Here is a 16,988-nt window from a genome sequence, read left to right as displayed (position 1 = left end):
TCTCCGATTTATAACATTATTCTTCTGGGAAAACTTGTTTTGCAACAAGCTGATTTGCGATACATTTCGGTTTGTCAGGAACGCATCCTGAGCGTATCGTGGGGTATGACTGAAGAAGATATGATTTCTTGGGTATGATAAAATAATTATTTCTCTGAAACCGAATGACCTATCAATACTGGACTTTGCAGTTATGATGCACTACCCTTGATGAATATATTTTAATTGAACAATGACGTATTCCGACGTGGTTTGGCAGTCACAATGGTTTCATGGGAAAAAATAAAATAATTGGAAACTACTATCATGATTGATTCAAAACTTTGCAGTTATGATCCACTCTCCTTGCTCCACGTAATGTGTTGTGATTCGTATTGATGCATTAAGCCGTTGCAGAGAAAATGGTTTTGAAAGTGTTTTTGTTATCTTGCCAAAACGAAGTTTTTGCAAGATATGTTAGTCAGCTTGTATGTTTTTTTTTTTGTTTGTTTGTTTGTCTGTAATCACGTATAAAAAATTCTGCAGAGCACAGTTATCATTGGAAATTTTTGTAACTTCGCATATCAGAGGCCTATAGAGGTCCCTTTCAGCGCACAAAATTTTGAAGGTCAAGGTCAAAGGTCAAGGTCACTTTGTCGCAAATCAGGGGAGTCGACGAAACCCTTATTTTTTGAGTAATTTTGATCGGATCGTCTTCAAACTTCATGGGAATATAGTTCATGGTCTGGCGCTCAGCTGATTAATTTTTGGTGGCGATTGGCCTTGACCTTCATGTTTTTTTTTTTTTGTAATCACGTATAAATCACTCTGCAGAGCACAGTTATCATTGGAAATTTTTGTAACTTCGCATATCAGAGGCCTATAGAGGTCCCTTTCAGCGCATAAAATTTTGAAGGTCAAGGTCAAAGGTCAAGGTCACTGTCGCAAATCAGGGGAGTCGACGAAACCCTTATTGTTTGAGTAATTTTAATCGAATCGTCTCCAAACTTTATGGGAATGTAGTATATGGTCTGGCACTCAGCTGATTAGTTTTTGGTGGCGATTGGCCTTGACCTTCATGGTTAGTGCCTGGGGTCAAACATATTTGACCCCAAGGTCAAATTTTCAAGTTTTAGGAACCATATCGTGTAGTACCTCAAATTGAACACCTCAATGAGTGCTTTCTAGATATATCAAGCTTGAGATATCATGACGTCATTTGGAGACGTTATGAGGCAAACACATATTTTTCATGGTTACTCTGTAGAACGATTCTCATAGGAATCTCTCGTGGGCAGATATTCCTCAAGGAGTCGCCCCTGGTAGATAGCAGCTCTGTTCACCTCAGTGTGACCTTAAAGAAGTCACACGTGGTCACCTTTTGGCAAGATACGGCCCTACGGGTGACATTGTTTTTATTTTTTTTTGTTTTTTTTTGTAAACCTTATCGAGGCTCGTGTGAGAGCCAACACACAACGCACATCAACGGGCCATGAGACAAGAGGGGCGGGAGTGGGAGGGACAAAACAGTGGGGAACAGACACATTAGGAGATCTGTGGAAGGGAGAGTGATGGGATGGGGAACATGGGGAATAGAAGATGGACAATACAGGGACTTTCAGGAAGGAAAGCAGGGGAATTTGAAGGAAGTGGGCTTGGGTGGATTAACGGGGGTAGAAAAGATCGAGGATTTGGATGGGGGATGATAAGAGGTGGTGGTGAACAGCCTAGGCTGGTTTTCAAACGTTGGTTTTCAAATGAACATGGCTGCCAAATCACGTGACCTACGGTAGTGTGTAGAGGATCATGTTTGTGAAGTTTTGTTTTGATCGGATAAGGTTAGTTTTTCGATCCAATATGGCTGCCACACCACATTACCTATGATGGCATCATTTAATATTTTATGAAGCAATGGTGGGAGATGATATTTGGTAAATTTTGCTTCGATCGGATAAGTGGTTCCAGAGAAAACATAATTTAATATTTTTCTTCAATCCAAGCTTACCTCCGAACCATATGACCGATCAATTATTCTTTATTATCCTAGTATCCCAAACTCATGGGGAACATGCCTCTGAAGTTTTCCCTCAATCTATCCAGCTGTAATGGATTAGATCTGTGAGGTCAGGCCAGATTAGATCTGTGACTTACTACAGGTATCATGTAAACCTGCACTAACCTTTTCCATGGTCGGGTTGTCGGCGACTAAACCATCTCCCCCACCAGGTTTTTTTGGTGAGGAGGGTGTTTGGATATGGACACCCAGCGGGATTAAAACAAAACCTGTCAAAGGGCGGAGGAGATCCTTGTGAGCCAACGGCCATCCATATCTAGTGCCCAACTGTGTCTGTGGACATCAACCTACAGTTGGGTTACTTATTATTAGGAGGTTGGTGGCAGGATTTGCACTCCAGCCACCGTAAAATCCTTCATTCCGCAAAACACAAAAACGCAAAGAAATCTGAAAACGCACTCTGTGGGAGTACCTCCTGTACAGCTTCCCTTCGCAAGGCAGCTCACCGGATGATGGGATTGGGGAAAAGCCTTCGGGACCCCCAATCTTTGATGAAAGGAGGGAAACCACGGGGTAACATCCCTGGGTCAGATTGTGGGAGAGTGTATCGGAGTGGTGCTGAGGTGTTGTCCACCAGACGGCGGTCTCCTCGGGCTAACCTGGGACGGTCCCTTAGGGTGGGTGTCTGGAATGTCCTATCCTTGAGAGGATGACCACCTGTCTCTGTTATCATCTGAGCTCAAGCGTTTGGACATCGATATAGCAGCACTCTCTGAGGTTCGGAGACCGGATTGCAGCGAGATCATGGTGGGTGGTTACATCTACTATTGGTCTGGTCATTCTGATGGTTACCATACCCAAGGAGTTGCTGTCACTGTGTCCAAAAGCTGACTCCAATGATAATTCAGGTAACACTGGTCAATGAGCGTATTATGAGACGAAGGATTCGTCACTCCTTAGGTGTCATTTCTCTGGTCTCTGTTTATGCTCCGACTGAGGCGAGTGGTCTCACCGTGAAGGATGCATTCTACGCCACGCTCGAGTCTGTGGTTGATCAGTGCCCCAGACGAGATACACTTCTAGTCTTGGGGATTTCAATGCATCGACTGGAACTGATAGGGATGGTTATGAGATGTGTGTTGTTCCCCATGGGCCAGGACCTTTGAACCTGAATAGCACTAAGTTCCTTGACTTTGCAAGAAGTCATGCACTTATGGTGGCCGGTTCATTGTTTCAGTGCCCACAAGCTCATCACTGGACTGAGTATTCCAATGCTGGCGGTGTGGCAAAGGAGATTGACCATATTTTCCTTGATGGTCGCTGGAGGATGATCCAGAACGGCAGGGTCTACTGGAGTGCTCAGTTACTCAATACTGACCACCGGCTTGTTGTAGCAACTCTTAAGTTGCACCTTAAATCCAGGAGAATGGTACCATCTCAGCCTAGGCTGGATTTGGTAAGCTCAAGGATGAGAGGGTACCTGAGGAGTTTGCGAACAGGCTGAGTGGACACGGGGGGTTTGGGTGCTTTGTGAGCTCCTGAAGAGTTGTGGAGTGCCTACAAGACCACCATCCTTGATGTTGCCGGTGGATGTCTTGGAACTCATCGCAGGGCAAAGAAGAATTTGCTCTCTCAAGGGACACTGGATACCATTGACTAGAGTTGCAGGGCCAAGCTGAATGGCAGAGCTGAGCTGTTCAGGGAGCTGAGGCGCAAAACTGTACATGCGCTAAGGGTGGACAAGGAGGCCGATGGGGGAGGAATCTATGAGGGGGTAGAGCATCACCTATGGTCAAGTGATTCTCGTCCTGCTTTCAGGGGAATTCGCGCATTGCGTTCATCCAAGCCCATCGCTTGGTGAACTGCAGTTAGAGCAGAGGGTAGTAGGCTCTTGACAGAGGAGTCCGAAGTGAAGGCCTGCTGTGCCAGTTACTTTGAGCGGTTGTACCAGGCTGATGCACCAGCTATCAAATTGGACGTCAGAGGTGTTACAATAACTGTTGCTGAACCTCCAATCAACTGTGGTCCACCTTCGCTTATGGAAACACAGGCTGCGGGGAACAGGTTGATATGGGGTAAAGCTCCAGGGATCTGTGGCATCCATGCTGAACTTCTCAAGGCTGGTAGAAATGCTGCACTCATGTCGTTGCATGCAGTTCTGTGCTCTGCCTGGAACACAGGCATCATCCAAAATGACTGGAAGAGGGGTCTTGTTGTCCCTCTCTGGAAAGGGAAGGGTGATCGCCAAGACTGCAACAACTACCGAGGGGTGACGCTGCTCTCAGTGCCGGGCAAGGTCTTTGCTCGGTTAATTCTAGATAGGGTTCGCCACATTCTGCTTGAGCACCAGCTTCCAGAGCAGTCACGCTTTACTCCAAAGAGGTCAACGATTGACCGTCTCCTTGCTCTTGGGGTCCCCACTGGATGTAGATGAGAGTTTTGGCAGGGGCTGCTTGCGGTTTATGTTTATCTCTGTAAAGCGTTTGATTCAGTTAATCGGGATGCCCTCTGGAGAATTATTGGTCTTCGTGGGGTGCCACCAAAACTGATCGATCTGATGTCTAAACTATACTCTGGTACTGAGTGCTGTGAGATGTCGTGACACCACCTCTGACTTATTTCCAGTTGTTACTGGAGTTTGTCAGGGGTGTGTACTGGTCCCCACACTTTTCAGCACTTGTATGGACTGGATTCTGGGGACGATGTCGGAGAGATCAAGCTGCGGTGCATCATTCTATTTGGTCATAGATTATGTGGATGAAGTTTCAGATTTTTTATGACAAGGGATCAAGTAAATCAATTTTCACTGCGCTACCACTTCACTTATGTCATCATCGTTGTAAGGTCCTTATTCCCCATTGTCATAGGAATGTGATGTGCTGGGTTGCAAATTTTTCTGATCAGTGGTTTCAGAGATGTAATTATTTATTTTTTTCCGTTTAATCCAAAGTGGCTGTCATACCACGTGACCCATGACGTCATAATTATGACGATATTCTCAACTCCATTGAGGGGGGGGGGAGTCACTCCTACCCTCCAAATTTTGGGTCAATCGGGCAAGCGGTTGCTGAGAAAAAAATTGTTCAAGAAATAATCGAGCAAAACAAAAAAACCCCAAAATGAGTCGAAGAATAAAAAAAAATAAATACCATCAGAGATGGGGAATCCCCCACCATTGAAAAATAATTGAAATCAGATAAGCGGTTTTCCATTTATTACAAAAAACATTTTTTTCAAGATGGCCGCCCGTCGGCCATCTTGGATCCGGCCACGCCCAAAATCAATAAGGTTCTTCTTTTTCAGGTGGTACATGTGTGACTCAAATTTCAAATCGATATGGCGAACAGTTTATGAGTTATCACACTCACAGCTATAAATGTTGACGCCCAGACGGACGGACGGATGGACAGCCGGATGGACAGCCAGACGACCTGGGTGACAACAATATCCCCCTTCCGCCACGCAGCGGGGGATAAAAACTAAAAATATATATACCCATCAGAGATGGGGAATCCCCCGCCATTGAAAGAAAAAGGTCATACATATTCCAGATAATGAGGGAGGTGAATTGGAAACAAGACACCATTTGGTCATCATCTCGAAAAAGTTCCCCAGGGGTGAGGAACATAGTAACCAAAAATAATTGAAATCAGATAAGCGGTTTTCCATTTATTACAAAAAACATTTTTTTCAAGATGGCCACCCCAGTCAGCCATCTTGAATCCGGCCACGCCCAAAATCAACAGGGTTCTTTCGTTTCAGGTGGTACATGTGTGACTCAAATTTCAAATCGATATGGCGAACAGTTTATGAGTTATCGCACTCACAGCTATAAATGTTGACGCCCAGCAAGCCAGCCGGACGGACGGACCGCCCCAGTCGGCCATCTTGGAACCGGCTACGCCCAAAATCAATAGGATTCTTCCTTTTCAGGTGGTACATGTGTGACCCAAATTTCAAATCGATATGGCGAAAAAACATTTTTTTCAAGATGGCCGCCCCAGTTGGCTATCTAGGATCCGGCCATGCCCAAAATCAATAGGGTTATTCCGTTTCAGGTGGTACATGTGTGACCCAAATTTCAAATCGATATGCCACACAGTTTATGAGTTATCGCACTCACAGCTATAAATGTTGACGCCATAAATGTTGACGCCCAGTCAGCCAGCCAGATGGAAGGACTGCCCCAGTTTGCCATCTTGGAACCGGCCACGCCCAAAATCAATAGGGTTCTTCCTTTTCAGGTGTTACATGTGTGACCCAAATTTCAAATCGATATGGTGAACAGTTTATGAGTTATCGCACTCACAGCTATAAATGTTGACGCCCAGTCAGCCGGACGGACGGAATGCCCCAGTCGGCCATCTTGGATCCGGCCATGCCCAAAATCAATAGGGTTCTTCCTTTTCAGGTGGTACATGTGTGACCCAAATTTCAAATTGATATGGCGAAAAAACATTTTTTTCAAGATGGCCGCCCTAGTCAGCCATCTTGGATCTGGCCACGCCAAAAATCAATAAGGTGCTTCCTTTTCAGGTGGTACATGTGTCACCCAAATTTCAAATCAATATGGTGAACAGTTTATGAGTTATCGCACTCACAGCTATAAATGTTGATGCTGTAAATGTTGACGCCCAGCCAGCCAGCCAGACGACCGCCCCAGTCAGCCATCTTGGATCCGGCCATGCTTAAAATCAATAGGATTCTTCCTTTTCAGGTGGTACATGTGTGACCCAAATTTGAAATCGATATGGTGAACAGTTTATGAGTTATCGCACTCACAGCTATAAATGTTGACGCCCAGCCAGCTGGACGGACGGACGGACAGCCGGACGGACGACCTGGGTGATAACAGTATCCCCCTTCCGCCATGCGGTGGGGGATAAAAAACTGAACAGATACAATAGGGTACCTGTAAGGCTAATGGTCCCCTAATAATAATAATAATAATATTATAATAATATAATAATAATAATAATAAGGAAAGTAATATGTTGATATGATGCATTTTATTGGTAAACTGGCTTCTTCCTTTGTCAACAAAAGTTTTCTTGTGAATAAAGGCTCTTCATTTTTGATTCAAATTAGCTTTTTGAAAGCTTGTTGTGTTCATTATGCATCATTATATGCTTTGTAATCTTATTTCTGAATTAGTCCGACTTGGGGAGCGTAAATAGCTTTAGAGACATGATAAATGAGGCACCAACGCATTTCCACACGATGCATTAATTCCTGATTGTCACATGAAAGACGGTGGAGATGTAAGTGTGCAATCTCGATGAAGGAAATCTTACATTGGCAGAAAAAAAATTGGCAACAGCAAGCAGTCGTATGCCTTTCATCGTCATCAATACATTATCTTGCAGCCCTCAAATTCACGTCAAACATGGAATGCTGAGAGGCTGACCTGCGTGGCAGTGAAAAGGCTTAATGGCTGAGCTGCAGATTCCCCATGGGACAGAAGGAGCTCCAGTATTCCATCTCCATCCAGGTCAGTGATGACCCCCCCTGGATACAGGCCGGTGGGAAGACACTCAACAGCAATAAAATCGAGGCTCTGGATGCACTGTGCAATCGGCAAAAAACTGCATCAACTGAGCTGAGGGATTTTGATGAAAAAAGAAGAGAGGTTAAAAAAAACGAAATCAGTAAAAAAAAGATGAGCTTACAGAAATGTGCACAGGAGTGAAATACTACCAAGCAAGGAGGGAAATTTCCTACGTCACGACTGTAATACGTCTGACAGAATCAGATTTCAAGAGGCAAATGAACTGCACTTTAAGCTGCAGAGATGCAGAGCTTGTGTGATTAAAGATAATCAAAAAAAAATTCGTTCATCAAAGGAGAATCAGCTGTCAAGTGCATGGGTCCTTGGTTGCGGAATATCCCATCCGGTTGATCAAAAATGCGAGGAAGACGGAAAGAGGAAAAGCTCCCCCCCCCACCACCAATCCCAAAATGATCGAGTAAAGCCCCAAAATGAAAAAGGAACGGATCTATACAGGTCATTACCACGGCCTATCATCCATAAGTGGAGTGCGTAATGATTAGCAATTTAGAAACGTTTTAATCAATTTTGCAGACAAAAGACTAATGTAAGCCAAGAGAAAAGGCAGCTTGTAAGCTTGGCAGGTCAGTGAGAGAGAGAGAGAGAGAGAGAGAGAGAGAGAGAGAGAGAGAGAGAGAGAGAGAGAGAGAGAGAGAGAGAGAGAGAGAGAGAGAGAGAGAGAGAGAGAGAGAGAGAGAGAGAGAGAGAGAGAGAGAGAGAGAGAGAGAGAGAGAGAGAGAGAGAGAGAGAGAGAGAGAGAGAGAGAGAGAGAGAGAGAGAGAGAGAGAGAGAGAGAGAGAGAGAGAGAGAGAGAGAAAAAAAAAAAAAAAAAGAAGCCACAGCATGTATCATGTACTATTTTGCTTACATACTACACACTGCTGTGCAAAAGTCTTCAACACGTTCAGGAGTTACAGTACATGGATGTTATGAGCTTTTACAATTTTACTCCAAGCCTCCACTGGTGCTTTTTATTAATGCATCTTTGTTTTGGTGAGAAGAAACTAAGCTTGTCATTTAACAATCTTTAATTCACATTGATCAGAATCTTCAAAAACTTGCGATCACAACTCAAATTAAACTACCTTGTATACATGAGCATCTAACATGAAGTGTTGTAGTTGCTAATCCATCACATTTACCAATCAAATCTAATTGATGACTCGTAAGGTTTTTCTCATCATCAAAATCAGGTGTTCCTCTCTACACATGCATAAAGCTAAAAGAACACTTTTCATACTGCAGAATACAGATCAAAACAAAATTGCTAAAATTTCAGTGGAAGATTATCATAAACAGTAATTGTGTTTTGCATAAAGAAGGAAAAGCGTTGAGTGAAATAGCTCGAATCACTCGATTTTCAAGATGTGTTCTCTGAAGCACAATCAGCAATTACAGAGAAACATCGTCAGCAATTGACAAACCAAGGACTGGAAGACCCAAAATGTGTCAAACAAGGATGAGCAACTCTTGAAGATAATATTCTGAAAGAAGAGAAAGAAGACAACCGTTGAATGGACAATAAAATTGGCAGAAGGCTCAGGTGTCGTTATCCATTCTTCAACAGTACGAAGGTCACTTTTGAAATCAGGACTTAAAGGATGTGTTTCAGGAAGAAAACCTCTGCTATGAAGGGGAACAAAACTAAAGGGGTAAAGCATGCACAACAACACAAAATGGAATATGGAACAATACTCAAATGTGTTTTGGACAGATGAGTCAAAGTTTCAGTTATTTAGATCTAATCGAAGACAATATGTGAGATAAAGAAAAACTGAAACTTTATAAAGAACCTTACTTGAAGCCAATATTAAGCATGGAGGAGGTTCAATTCAAGTTTGGGAGTGGATATCCTCAAGTGGTGTTGAAAAATTGCTGAAATTGATGGTATATTGACGACAGCAAGGTACAAACAAATTTCAATCGACTAGCTATCCCCAGTGGTGCAAGACTCATTGGTCCAAACTTCATCTTTCAGAAAGATAATGATCCAAAACACTCAGCTGGAATAATTAAAACTTGTTTGCAAAAGAAACAGGAAGCTGGAGTCCTTCAACGCATGGCATGCCCCGTCAAAGTCCAGATCGCAATATATTATATCAATGAAGCTGTATAGGACTATTTGGACAAAGAAAAAGTAAGAAAAGAATCCCAGAAACTTAGACGATTTTTGGAAGGTCTTGTAATAAGCGGGGAACACCATTCCACAAGAGTTTAAACAAAAGTATTTGAAAGTGTTCCCAGAAGAATTTTAATGGTTTTGAATGAAAAAGGTGGACATATTCGCTATTCGTTTAAATCAAGGTCCAGTATATTGTGTATAAATTTGGTTATATGAATAATATTTTCATTTTCATGAAGGTGTATTTGCATTGAACACAATGTTTCAGTTTTCTTATGCATCAGAGTAGAAAATTGCAAAATATCCAACACTGTTGCACAGCTTTGTACATGTGAATATAAATGTCGGTTTATTTCACTGTTCTCATCAGGAATGATTCCTACCTCCATGCCTTAACCATTAATTTCATTTTAAATCTAGTCATTTCTTGTGCTCTGCATTTAACAATTAACTTCAAAATTGTAACATTTCAAGTTTGTATTTTTAGTGAGATATTAGTTGAGAAAGGGCATATTTTGAATTGTTTGAATGTGGGGAAGTGGTCGCACTAACTTAGCCTTGCCCCTTGCCCCCAACCCAATTATAAAATACTGGATCCACCCATGACGTGAGAAACATGTGGTATCAGTACCATAGTTTGAAACTGTTTTTGTAATACGGGCAAATCCTAGAAAATTGCCTCATTGTGGTGAGGGAGGAAGGTACGGTGGTTTGAGTTAAGAATGAGTTTGGATGCCAATGTGTATTTTTCATAGATGGGGCAGAATCATCATTGATAATGAATAAAGTCTGGAATCTGGAATCCTAATAAGCATCCACCCACACCCCACCCGCTCAAAGCTTCATGTCCCCCCTTTCTGCATCCCTCCTCACCCCACCTGCTCAAAGCTTCATGTCCCCCACCTGCTCAATGCTTCCCACAAGCCACCCTGTCAAACCTTCTCCGCACCCCACACACTCAATCTTTCCTCTGCACCCTTTACACACACAAACATTCTCCTGCACACTCAAACCTTCACCCGCACCCCACATATATTCTGTCCTCAACCCCTCACTCTCAGTACCCATCCTTCCCTGTCGTTCCCAACTGCTCTTGGACGCCAGAAGGGGATTAACAAAGAGAAATGAGTTATGAATAACATTACACTTTACAGAGACGAAAAAATAAACTCGTACTTAGCCAATAAGACATATTGATGAAAACCGAAGGATGGGTTTCTGCTATTTCTACATTGGATAAAATTAAATTCTTCATCGCTCGATGTGCGAGAGGTTAGAGCGGCAATCCTGTTGATTTTTGGTTAGAGCGGAAAAGTTTATTTGGTAAATGTTGCTTTCAACAGCTTTTGTCTTTTAGAAAAAGCAGTCAATATTATGTGAGACAAGAATTATTTGAATAATCTAAGTTGGAGAAAATTCTCTTTTTTAACGTATATACAAAGTCAAGGCTCATGGAAGAATGAAACAAAATAAATCGCAGATGAGGGCATTTTTGTTCATGCAAAGGGGCAGAATAAAACAAGCAGAAAAATCAATGGACAAACATACATGACTTACATTAAAAGGGGCGGTAGGCCAAGAGATTAGCGGGAATAAAAAAAAAAGGATATCTAATGGAAATGGGAGTCGCTGTGAGATGGACGTGAGCTGCAACCTTGAAGAAGTAGAGGGACGGACGTGATTGGACAGACATAGGGAGGCATTTCCCCGGGTGGGAAAAAAGAGAGGAAGAACGAATGCAAATCATTGCACATCAGGATCAAAGTTGCCTTTGCTCGCACATTCAATTCTCCAATGATGGTATGCAGCCTATCTTGGGTTATCCATATTTTTGTGAATTGTGGGTGGAATTTTGAAGTTTGGTCATGGTTGTGTAGTGGACATAGTGGAAAAAGGCAAGGCAAGACGTCAGGCACACCAACATGTACAGTATATGAAATTCGATTAGTGATGATCAGAAAGTATTGAGAAGCCTGATTAAGGAAGACCGTCCACATATGTGGTGACCGTACTTACAAAAACATTTCTCATGAGATTCCCATGACATGTCTGCCAGATCTCACAATAATTCATGGAGTGTTTTGTGAGAGCAGGAATATGGTATCGGCATGAATGATTAATTGACACCTCTCTGTCACACTTTACACTCTTTTTAAATCCACAGCTTTTCCTAATGATTTTATGTAATGGCAGTGGCTGTATAAATGTTGAATAATCGACTTGCAGTGATGGTTGATGCTAAGATTGTTCAATAACCTGATTGCACAGAAATTGTTGGAGCTTTCAGAAATAGGTAAAATCCAGGGTTGTTAATCTGGGGACTCATCTGGTATCGGTGATTGCGGGTGGGCATTAAAGATCCAGTGCAGGGTCTTTCGACGAAGAGTAGAAGAGTCATCGCCGGTCAAATTTCGAATGTCTAATTGTCTGAAGCAGTCTTGTCCTGGAGAGGAGATGGCCACTACTGTGTCTGTTTGCCCATAGAGGGGAGATGGGCTGTGTCCCACGGTGTATTTCGGTACACTCCAATATGATGCCTTTATGATGTTCAAGGTCATGGAACAGATCAGATCATATTGTCGGTAAAATAAATTACTCAGCTGAATATATATAGCTTGTCAGTCAGACACGACTCACCAGTGCCTGTGCCTTCGGGTTCTTCGGCATCCCCGACATTCAGCCTTTCAATATGCATATGCCCACCGGCTTTGTGTGTCACTCTAAAAAACAAACACTTAATGTTGAGGGATTATCAGTAATATGCAGAAATCTTTACTTCCCAAAAATATAGTGTATTTATGCAAGAATATTGACACCCACATGCATGAGATGCATAGGGGAAACGGGTGCACCAAGACGTCCGCTTGATTAGCTGTCCTTGGCTGGTGATATAAAGGGGAAAAATAATGGGACTTAACATCATGGAGCAAAATAATAAATGCTCGAGGGGGATGTCCCAATACCATCCTATGTCTCGATGCATCCATGCAGTTTCTCCTACATAGGTCTGTTTGAGCGATTGTAGAACCAGTTCAACTGTATGTAAATGACAACTTACAAACTATAAGCAACAAACTTCGATGTGTTTGTTTGAGAAGTGGAGTTTCGTTTTTACATTTTTCAATTGAGAAAGATTTATGCAGTCAAATCATTTGAAATCGAAGAAATTGACAGTCGTGGATCTTTCACGTCCACATCTGAGAGTAAGATGGCACAGCCAGCTTGAGGTAATCACTTGAAGGAAAGTACATTCCAATATGCAGCACCCACTTCTGGCACTTCACCAGGGGAAGGTTTTTAGTTAAAGGTCCCATGTCACTCAAAACTTTCTGGTTATTTATATATTAACTTGGCCTTCCGAGTGAAGAAATCACCCATGTTTCTTTTTTTAAATCAAAAATGGGATAATTAGACCGATATTTCGAACATTTCTGGTGCTTTTCACAACTTGCTATGCCCCGCCCCTTAAAAAAAGTTGACTTCAGCAAACCGCAGCCTTCACGTCATCTGCAGAAACTCGCACAGAGTGGATTGACTAGAGATGTCGTGCGCCATATAAAGTACGTACAAATGCATTGTGCACATGTGTTTCCTATCTTACGGATCGTATTAATTCCTGTGATTGTTTCGCAGAAAAGAAATTCTGCTTCTGAGCCGGGTATGCACAACAATCATGAGGCAATTATTTATCCCTTTACTACCTTGTCATAGTCGTGTACAGATCCAATACATGTATGCACAATAAAGGGCTATACCATGTCCACAAAATATTAAATGTGACTGTTGAACCTTTCTATTAAAAAAGAAACTTACAGGGACATACAAGTAAAATACTAAAGATTACCATTGCATCATATCAAGGCGCAAGGAGATAATTTTAAAATCAAACAATGTGAAAAACCTGCACCCACATTTTGCAGCTTATTGAATTGTTCGTTGAAACCAGCCTGCTGGGACAGGTATGATTCCACATACATGCAAGCCAGGTACGGCTGCACTCGACATACATGGGTTTATTCTAAAGTGAAGGTACTGCTTCCATTGGCTTGCTATTCATTAACATTTAGCCAAAATGCTGTAATAAATGAACAGGGAAAAATATGTTGGCACAACTATGAAAGACAAATTTATCTGTCCTATTACATGGCCTTATAGCCTCGGGACTCTTACGCATTGACTTATACATTGTGTGCATGCTAATACAAGTTCCTTGTCAACTCTAGAGTCTGGACCAGTCTGATAAATCCGTCTTCCGTCCGACTAGTCCGATAAATCTGACGTGCTGTAGCTTTCTTTTATTATCCTCTTTTCTTCATTGTTTTCTACTGGCGCTACATGATGACAGTAGGAATAAACTAAATAAAAATGCAACAGAACGTCAGATTTATCGGACCACTCTCGACAATTGTGTCTCAAGGTGTGTTCTGCACACAAGTTTTCATCGTATCGGGACAGCGAGATTGCTTCGTTTTATGCACGGAGAGATATGGCCCATGACATGGGCTGGCCTTGTTTGCGATTCATTCGCCGCGGAGAAACATGTCCGCTGCGCTGCGCTGATCACGTCACCTCATTAAATATTTCTGATATCAAGCAGTATGCAAGTCGAATTTACATTATTGAATTACGAATAGATTGTCTAACCAGTTGTTATTGCCAAGTCTTCCTTGGATGTCCTCCCGATCATCATGAACGCCGGGAATTTCATCGCCATTTTCCTTTGCTTGTCCTGCTTCGGGCTCGAACCGGTAAGGCCGTATTTCATTTCCAGCTGCCTTAACTTCACCTCCCGCGACTACGTTATCCGACAATTCTCCATCTGATTCAGACCAAAATCCTTCACTTCTCTCACACTCACTGTCGCTACCAGACAAATCAAAGTCCATGTCATCCATTATTCAAAACCAAATGTTTGATTTTTTTTAAAGCAGAAATGAACGAAGCGATTGAGTCGATCAATCGAATATGGAAACATACAGGAAGCCAATAGAATCACGTAGACCACCAACCCGAGTAATTTACGTGCAGCCTTTGTTGTTCTGGAGATGACCTCATGTGAGTTTCGCCCCTTTCAGTAGATTTCGGCAGAAATTTTAGGGGCGTTCCCGAAGAGGTTTGTTTTTTTAATTTTACATTTTACAGAACGAGCATTGTGAAAAAACATTGTCAGATCTGAAATCACAATGAAAAACTCCTATAGGACATATATATATGCAATTTCAGTACTTTTGGTTGTAATGGGACCTTTAAATTGAAAACCATCTGGGGACCTATTTAGACACTAGGAATATCAAATATGAGTAAATTACCGACTGAGGTATTTTGTTGTCTCTTTTATGGATGTCCTTTTGTTTCCCAGTGGGCACTGCGGCCTGAGCAGCAGCAACAAGTGATTTTTAAGCCAGTGAGTCAGCCAGCACCACCACCATCTCTTCTGGATACATCTGGTTAGTATCTACCATCTGGTAGATGGTAGTATCTACCTTACTGGTAGTATCTACCAGTAAGGCACTGGTTAGTTTTATTTTAAAAAAGTGCAACTGGCGGCCATAAATCATGTCCCCCACGACAGGTTGCATCATTGCTCGAGCTTAAGCAGCTGGAGAGTCGTTGATTGTGATTTAAATATAATTACCACTTGAAGCTTACATTGGGAAATCACGGCAGCATTGGATTGAATTTGATGTTGAATCCATTCTCTGTTGCGGATATAGTTGGGTCGTGCTGTACCTAAACAGTGACCGTGTACTTCACTGGTCAAAGTTATATCCCAAATTCCAGGCTCACTGCTCATCTCCACTCATTTGTTCTTCTTTTCTCTCACCTGTGGAACCAACTTCTCCAGTCTCTTCTGTTTCATTCTTCCCTCCAGGACTTCAAGATGGCAGTTCACCACTACCTCAAGTCCATACTAATGATCTCTTCTACCCCAAATAACCCCATTCCCAAGCACTCTGTTTTTCCAGGTGAGTGTGATTTTCCACTCTCTCTCGCCCATTTTCGTTTGTTCTTCATCAGTTGGTATATTATTTTACCGTTCCATCCCCATCTTTCCCTTTCTCTTCTTGCTGCATTCCCCCTTTCCATTTTGCTGCCTTCCATTCCTTCCACGAGCTTCGATCATGCATCCCCCAAAAATTGTTTATCACTGAAGTTCGCAAAAAAAAAAAAAAATTCTCATCATGCAATTGATGATGGTAATCTGGTGTTGGCTAAACGATTAGGGTGGCCGGCTTGGGACCTTAGGGTCCTGAGTTTGAGCTCCTGTCTTCCGTTTAATTAAAAGCAGATGGGGTTGACTCAGAGTGTCATCCTTCCGAGGTAGGAGAAATGAGTAAGAGCTGACTGGGGGTAACAACCATTCAAAGTAACCTGCGCCCGAGTGGTGACCCTTCCAGGACCGTATTTGCTAATGAAACTGCCTCGGCAGCCCTGTGTGCCTTGTTGATGCGAAAGGATTGATATTATTATTATTATTATTATTATTATAATATTGATGATGGTGGAATAAATATTGAGATTAAAATCACAACCAGAAAAGAATAATAATAATAAGAATATATATATATATATATATATATATATATATATATATATATATATATATATATATATATATATATATATATATATATATATATATATATATATATATGTAGCAAAATTGCAAACAAGAATTGAAAAGTACAATCAAACAAAGTGAAACGAATAATGTCTCCAAATAATAATGATCAAATCAATAATAGGATCTCTGCTGCATATTTGGTAAAGCAAAATACCGAAAGACGCGATTAGAAGATCTTCCTTTGTACGCCATATTGTTGAAGAAAACCTCCAAACTCTGGTCATTGTCAAAATCTGCAGCAATGAGAGTGCGAGCAGGGGAGGGCAACGCAAACTCTGCGTTGGCAATATTCTGGAACAGAAGAGGGATAGGTTAGTGCTGTGCCTTATGTACTTGTCAAGTTCCTAAAAAGGCGATTGGAAGACTTTTTTCATGCTGGAAAGTATATGAACAGTGGTGTAGTCCAATAAGAAACCTCAATACGTAATATGAACGTTTCTGAAAGATTTGTAGTGACTCGTTATTTCTTATTACACACACCCATGGATGTGGGCATTCATTTCTCGCCAAAGAGCTCATATGACCATGATTGGCCAATCGGTAGACATCTGTTGGTTGGTCATGTAAAGTTAACAGTTGATTTTTCCACGTTACGCACAGCAGCCTATTTTTTATCATTCTTTAATTCTACATTTGTGCACTCGTGTTTATTCAACACTAACGAGGTACCCATGCCATGCATGGGAGGGGGTCTACATAA

General features: G+C 42.0%; 1 protein-coding gene across 1 annotated transcript in view; it reads right to left on the bottom strand.

Moving 5' to 3' along the window:
- Positions 1-16,988, bottom strand: part of LOC147022196 (cartilage acidic protein 1-like) — a 211,402-nt gene that overhangs the window by 57,831 nt on the left and 136,583 nt on the right. Inside the window, exons 7-9 of the mRNA XM_085890487.1 lie at positions 16,443-16,579; positions 12,301-12,383; positions 7,401-7,501 (exon numbers count right to left, since the gene is read on the bottom strand). Of these exons, the coding sequence (XP_085746613.1) occupies positions 7,401-7,501; positions 12,301-12,383; positions 16,443-16,579 (321 nt within the window). The remainder of the gene's footprint in view (positions 1-7,400; positions 7,502-12,300; positions 12,384-16,442; positions 16,580-16,988) is intronic.

This window comes from Eptatretus burgeri, chromosome 8 (assembly GCF_056783735.1).
Source record: "Eptatretus burgeri isolate ZD-2024b chromosome 8, Ebu_testis_v1, whole genome shotgun sequence".
NCBI classification, from domain to species: Eukaryota; Metazoa; Chordata; class Myxini; order Myxiniformes; family Myxinidae; genus Eptatretus; species Eptatretus burgeri.
The sequence above is the reverse complement of the archived record's forward strand: the minus strand, read 5'-3'. Positions and strand labels throughout refer to the sequence as shown.